This window comes from Meriones unguiculatus (genome assembly GCF_030254825.1).
Source record: "Meriones unguiculatus strain TT.TT164.6M chromosome 13 unlocalized genomic scaffold, Bangor_MerUng_6.1 Chr13_unordered_Contig_2907, whole genome shotgun sequence".
NCBI classification, from domain to species: Eukaryota; Metazoa; Chordata; class Mammalia; order Rodentia; family Muridae; genus Meriones; species Meriones unguiculatus.
Window position 1 is genome coordinate 805,001 of NW_026843582.1, and position 7,500 is coordinate 812,500.

General features: G+C 54.0%; 1 protein-coding gene across 1 annotated transcript in view; it reads right to left on the reverse strand.

The window, feature by feature from the left end:
• Window positions 1-778: 778 nt before the first annotated feature.
• The window catches only part of LOC110544691 (stAR-related lipid transfer protein 13-like), a 37,803-nt gene continuing 31,081 nt past the window's right edge, over window positions 779-7,500 (reverse strand). Inside the window, 4 exon segments of the mRNA XM_060375866.1 lie at window positions 779-1,206; window positions 2,159-2,335; window positions 5,350-5,564; window positions 6,251-6,451. Of these exon segments, the coding sequence (XP_060231849.1) occupies window positions 1,089-1,206; window positions 2,159-2,335; window positions 5,350-5,564; window positions 6,251-6,451 (711 nt within the window). The 3' untranslated portion in view covers window positions 779-1,088.

Consider the following 7,500-nt stretch of genomic DNA (forward strand, 5'->3'; position numbering starts at 1 on the left):
CTCCTCCTCCTCCGCCTACCTCTCTGTTTCCTTTTTCTCCTCCCCTTCTCCTCTTCCTCCTCATCCTTCTCCTCCTCCCCCTCCTCATCCTGCTTCTCCTCCCCTCCTCCTTCTCCTCTTCCTTCTCCTCCTCCTTTTTCTTCTCTTCCTCATTCTCTTCCTTTTCCTCCTCCTGCTTTTCATCTTCCTCCTGCTCCTCCTCCTACTCTTCGTCCTCCTTTTCTTTCTCCCCCTCCTTGTCCTCTTCTTCCTCCTCCTCCCCCTCTTTCTCCTCCTTCTCCCTTTCCTCCTCCTCTTCCTTCTACTCTTCCTCCCCCTCCTCCTCCTTTTCCTCTTCCTTCTACTCCTCCTCCCCCTCCTCCTTCTTTTCCTCTTCCTTCTTCTCCTCCTCCTTCTCTTCCTCCTCCTTCTTCTTCTCTTCCTTCTCCTCCTGCTCTTTCCTCGTCCTCCTCTTCTCTTCTCCTCCTCTTCCTCCTTCCACTCCTCATTTTACTCCTTCTCCTTCCCCTCCTCCTCCTCATTCTTTTCCTTCTCCTCTTTCTCCTCCTCCTCTTGCACCTCCTCTTCCTCATTGTCCTCTTTTTCCTTCTTTTTGTCCTCCTTCTCCTCCTCTTCCTCCTTTTTCTCCTCCTCCTCTTCCTTCTCCCCGCCTCCTCCTTCTCCTCTACCATCCACCATCACATGTAAGCAAACCCGCCCTCCCACCACAGGACCCAGGTCGGAGGAAGTGACATCGTCCAGGCAAGAACACGAGTCACGGGAGCCCATGCACACGCAGTTCACAGAAACCATTTAATGGCCCAGATCCTCGCCTTCCCTCGGCAGTCACCCATCTGCCCTTTGGACCGACAGCAGACGCCGGGGAAACCGAGGTAAAAATAACATACATGTAACATATAACATACTATATACACGCATGAGGTATACACGGGTGACGTCAGCTCATCCCTGCACACATCCTTCGGGGTGGGGAAGAGTGGGTGGGTAGGATCAACCCCGGCTTCTCCTGGTCCCTGAGATGATTGATGCCCACGCCGGGGGTGGGGTGGGGGGTGATAACGGGGGTGGGGGCGGGGGTGTGGGGAGGGTCAGATCTTGGTCTCGGGGCCCTCAGCGAGGAGGGGCAGGAAGGAGTCCCTGACGCCAGCCAGCGCGGAGGCGAGGAGGTGTCCGAAGGCTCTGCTGTACCATTCCGGAGAGCGGCCCCTGGGGAGGGAGGGCAGAGGGGGGAGCCTGTCAGAAGGTGATGGAGGAGACACGTCCCGACGACCCCAGGAGCCAGCGACAAGCCAGGGCCGCAAGTGGCAGAGAGAGAGAGAGGGAGGGAGGAATTCTATCTATCATCTATTTATCATCGCTCATCTATCTATCATCTATCAATCTATCATCTATCTATCATCTATCTATCATTTATTTTCTATCATCTATCAATCTATCAACTATCTATGACCAATTATGATCTATCAACTATCTATCATCTCTTTATCATCAATCTATCAACTATCTATGACCAATCTATGATCTATCTATCATCTATCATCTATCTATCATCTATCATCTCTCTATCATCAATCTATCATCTATCATCTATCAATCATCTATCATCAATCTATCATCTATCATCTATCTGTCATCTATCATCTCTCTATCATCTCTATCATCAATATATCAACTATCTATGACCAATCTATGATCTATGATCTATTATCTATCTATCATCTATCTATCATCTCTCTATCATCTATCAATCATCTATCAATCTATCATCTATCTACCATCTATCTCTCTATCTATCATCTATCTATAATCTATCAATCAACTATCTCAACTATCTCATCTATCATTTATCTATCATCTATGTATCAATCTATCATCTATGTATTTATCATCTATCAATCTAGCATCTATCTCTCATCTATGTATCATCTATCTATCTATCTATCTATCTATCTATCTATCTATCTATCATGTATCTATCTATCATGTATCTATCATGTATCTATCATGTATCTATCATCTATCTATCATCTATCATCTACCTGTCATCTATCTATCATCTATCTATCATCTATATCATCTATCATCTATCTATCATCTATCATCTATCTATCATCTATCTATCTATCATCTATCTATCATCCATGCGTCACCCCCTCACCTGAGGTCTATCCTGCACTCGTGGGTCAGCCTGGACTTGCCGGAGCCGCAGGGCTCGATGAGGTACTGGGACTCGGTCACCGCGGCCCTCACGCCCGCCGTGGGCCTCGCGTCCCCATGCTCCACCGACAGGGACACCAGCGCACATGCTCCTTTGGGCAGGTCGGTCCTCCAGGTCCTGAGCACAGACACGCCAGGCGCTTGGTGAGGGGGACCGCAGGCACATGGCTGAGCCGGCAGCTGTGTCCCCGTCCTCCCTACCCTGACACCAAGGTTGGGTAGGATGGAGCTCGGCTCCGTTGAGGGCTTCATGGAACTCCTGGGGTTGTGGCCTTCTCTCTCCCTCTCTTCTTCTGTCCTTCTTCTCCCTCTCACTGTCTCTCTCTCCTTGTCTGTGTCCTTCCCCTTCTCTCTCTCTCTCTCACTCTTTCCTTCTCTCTCCTCTGTGTCCTTCTCTCTCCCCCTCTCTCTCCCTCTCTCCTTCTTTGTCCATCTCTTTCCCCTCTGTGTCCTCTCTCTCTCTCTGTCCTTCTCTCTCCCTCTCTCTCTCCTTCTCTCTCCCTCTCCCTCTCTCCTTCTTTGTCCTTCTCTCTCTCCCTCTCTCTCTGTCCTTCTCTGACTCTCTCCCTCTCCCTCCCTCCCTCTCTGTCCCTCTCCCTCTTCCTCTCTCTCCCTGTCTGTCTCTCTCTCCTTCTCTCTCTCTGGGTTGGGACCCAAACTGAGGCCCCCATCTTGCTCTACCAAAGAAGCTTCCCCCATCATCAAAGAGCTCCTCATCCAATCGTGGCTCCTTCGCTCGCTTGTTCTGTCTGTCTACTGGGCACAGCCGTGTCTCCTGGGCAGCCATGGAGGGCCCGAGAGGACAGACAACTGGTCTACCTTCCATGTGGCCAACTGGTCTACCTCCCATGTGGCCAACTGGTCTACCTCCCATGTGGCCAACTGGTCTACCTTCCATGTGGCCAACTGGTCTACCTTCCATATGGCCAACTGGTCTACCTCCCATGTGGCCAACTGGTCTACCTCCCATGTGGCCAACTGGTCTACCTCCCATGTGGCCAACTGGTCTACCTTCCATGTGGCCAACTGGTCTACCTTCCATGTGGCCAACTGGTCTACCTCCCATGTGGCCACCTGGTCTACCTTCCATGTGGCCAACTGGTCTACCTTCCATATGGCCAACTGGTCTACCTTCCAGACCAGACCAGCCCCAAGGTGGATGCTGTGTGACCCTGTCCTTGGTGGACTTCAGGAATCTGGGTGTGTAGATGTGTAGAGGTCGGGTGGGCCGGGGGTGACAGACAGCATCGTCTTCCCCCTCCTCCCTCCCCTCCTCTTCTCTCTCCTCCTCCTCCTCGACTCAGCCCTAGGGGAGTTCTGGGTCTTGTGCGGCGGCTTCGCGCTGAGATCCACGGCCCATCCGACCCTCTAGGGCTTCTAGGATATATGAAATGCTCTCCCTCTCTTTCTCTCTCTCTCTCTCTCTCTCTCTCTCTCTCTCTCTCTCTCTCTCTCTCTCTTCCTCTCTCCCTCTCTGTTTCTCTCTCTCCCTCTCTCTGTCTCCCTCTCTCCCTCCCTCTCTGTCTCTCCTTCTCCCTCTCTCCCCCTCTCTCCATCTCTCTCTCTCCATCCTTCTCCCTCCCTCTCCCTCCCTCTCTCTCTCTCCTTCTCCCTCTCTCTCTCTCTCCCTCCCTGTTCCCTCTCTCCCCCCTTTCTCCATGCCCCTTGCCCGAGGAGGCCCAGATGGAGGCCTTATAACCATGGCGTGAGTCTGGTGCCCCAGAGCATGCTGGGAGGACTCTGTGAAATGCTCCCCAGGGTGGAGGTGAGGGACGGATGGAGGTGATGGAAGGATGGAGGTGAGGGATGGATGGAGGTGAGGGATGAAGGGAGGAGAGGGACGGATGGAGGGAGGGATGGATGGAGGGGAGGGATGGATGGAGGGATGGAGGGGAGGGATGGATGGAGGGGAGGGATGGATGGAGGGGAGGGATGGATGGAGGGATGGAGGGATGGATGGAGGGATGGAGGGATGGATGGAGGGATGGATGGAGGGGATGGATGGAGGGATGGATGGATGGAGGGATGGAGGGATGGATGGATGGAGGGGAGGGATGGAGGGATGGATGGAGGGGAGGGATGGATGGATGGATGGAGGGGAGGGATGGAGGGATGGATGGAGGGGAGGGATGGATGGAGGTGAGGGACGGATGGAGGTGAGGGACGGATGGAGGTGAGGGATGGATGGAGGTGAGGGATCGAGGGGAGGGACAGATGGAGGTGAGGAACGAACGGAGGGGAGGGACGGAAGGAGGGGAGGGATGGATGGAGGGGAGGGATGGATGGAGGTGAGAGATAGAGGTGAGGGATGGATGGAGGGGATGGATGGAGGGGATGGAGGGAGGATGGATGGATGGAGGGAGGGATGGATGGAGGGATGGATGGATGGAGGGAGGATGGATGGAGGGATGGATGGAGGGATGGATGGAGGGATGGATGGATGGAGGGAGGGAGGGATGGATGGAGGGAGGATGGATGGATGGAGGGATGGATGGATGGATGGATGGAGGGATGGATGGAGGGATGGATGGATGGATGGAGGGAGGGAGGGATGGAGGGATGGATGGAGGGATGGATGGAGGGATGGATGGAGGGAGGATGGATGGATGGAGGGAGGATGGATGGATGGAGGGATGGAGGGATGGATGGAGGGATGGAGGGATGGATGGATGGAGGGAGGGATGGATGGAGGGATGGATGGAGGGATGGAGGGATGGATGGAGGGGAGGGATGGAGGGATGGATGGAGGGGAGGGATGGAGGGATGGATGGAGGGGAGGGATGGATGGAGGTGAGGGACGGATGGAGGTGAGGGATGGATGGAGGTGAGGGATCGAGGGGAGGGACAGATGGAGGTGAGGAACGAACGGAGGGGAGGGACGGAAGGAGGGGAGGGATGGATGGATGGATGGAGGGATGGATGGAGGTGAGAGATAGAGGTGAGGGATGGATGGAGGGGATGGATGGAGGGGATGGAGGGAGGATGGATGGATGGAGGGGAGGGATGGATGGAGGGATGGATGGAGGGATGGATGGATGGAGGGAGGGAGGGATGGAGGGAGGGATGGATGGAGGGATGGATGGAGGGATGGAGGGGACGGGCCCCTCCCCCTCCCCGCCGGCCTCTCCCCACCTGAGGACCACGCAGTGGGTGGGCGGGAGGGGGGCCATGGCGTCCAGCTCGAACTGGATCACCTCCGTGTGCGCGTCCAGGCTCTGCAGCACGTCCAGGCGCGCCGGGTCCCCGCCCCAGGCCGGACGCTCCCGCAGCAGCCGCAGGACCGCGCTCGGGGGCGCCGTCACCTCCACCGCCGCCCGCCACAGCCGCAGCGGGGGCCCGAACCCCACCTGCGCCGGGACGGGGGAGGAGGGGGTGAGGAGGGGCGGAGCTCGCTCTTCCTGCTCCCCTCCTCCTCCTCCCCTGCTCCTCCTCCTCCCCTCCCCCGCCTTCTCCTGCTCCTTCTCCTGCTCCTCCTTCTCCTCCTCCTCCTCCAATTTCTCTTCCTTTTACTCCTTCTCATTTTTCTCCTCCTCCTCCTCTTCGTCCTCCTCCTCCTCCTTCTCCTCCTTCTCCTCCTCCTGCTCCTCCACCTCCTCCTGCTCCTCCACCTCCTCCTTCCCCTTTATCTCCTCCTCCTCCTTCTCCTCCTCCTTCTCCTCCTCCTCCACCTCCTCCTCCTTTTTCCTCCTCCTCCTCCTCCTTCTCCTCCTCCTCCTTCTCCTCCAATTTCTCTTCCTTTTACTCCTTCTTCTCATTTTTCTCCTCCTCCTTCTCCTTCTCCTCCTCCTCCTTCTCCTCCTCCTCCTTCTCCTCCTCCTCCTTCTCCTCCTCCTCCTTCTCCTCCTCCTTCTCCTCCTCCTCCTCCTTCTCTTCCTCCTCCTCCTCCTCCTCCTTCTCATCCTCCTCTTCCTTCTCCTTCTTCACCACCTTCTTCTTCTCCTCCTCTTCCTCCTTCTCCTCCTCCTCCTCCTCCTTCTCCTCTCCTCCCCTCCTCCCCCCTGGGCCCTGGGATCTCGGAAGACGCCGTCCTCACCTTCTTGAACGCCAGGTCCACCTCCTCGGGGCTCGAACACGTGACCCAGCCTCCGGCCCTCTCCCGTGCCTCCTTCTGCAGACCCCGGACCAGCCGCTCCAGGGAGGCCTGCAGGGCCGCCCCGCCCTCCGCCAGCCCCGGCGGGTGGATCTCGGCCTCCAAGTAGGAGGTGAGGGACCCGGCCACCATCTCATGGGGGACCTGAGGGGGGAGACGGGGAGTAAAATCATCATCATCATCATCATCACCATCATCATCATCATCATCATCCATCATCATCACCATCATCATCACCATCATCATCATCACCATCATCATCACCATCATCACCATCATCATCACCATCATCATCATCATCATCATCATCATCACCATCATCACCATCATCATCACCATCATCACCATCATCATCATCATCATCATCACCATCATCACCATCATCATCATCATCATCATCATCATCACCATCACCATCATCATCATCATCACCATCATCATCCATCATCACCATCATCCATCATCACCATCATCATCATCATCATCATCATCCATCATCATCATCATCATCACCATCACCATCATAAACATCATCATCATCACCTCCATCATCATCATCATCATCATCCATCACCATCATCACCATCATCATCACCATCATCATCCATCATCACCATCATCATCATCATCATCATCATCACCATCATCATCATCACCATCAACACCATCATCATCATCACCATCCATCACCATCATCACCATCATCAACATCATCATCATCATCACCATCATCATCATCATCCATCATCATCACCATCGTCATCATCATCATCATCATCATCATCATCCATCATCATCATCCTACATCATCATCATCATCATCATCACTATCCAACATCATCCATCATCATCATCATCATCATCACCATCATCCATCATCATCACCATCATCATCACCATCATCATCATCATCATCATCACCATCATCCATCATCATCATCACCATCTCCATCATCCATCATCATCATCATCCATCATCATCCATCATCATCCATCCATCATCATCATCCATCCATCATCATCATCATCCATCATCATCACCATCATCCATCATCATCATCATCCATCATCATCATCATCATCATCCATCATCATCATCACCATCATCATCACCATCATCCATCATCATCATCATCATCACCATCATCCATCATCATCATCATCATCATCTCCATCATCCATCATCATCATCA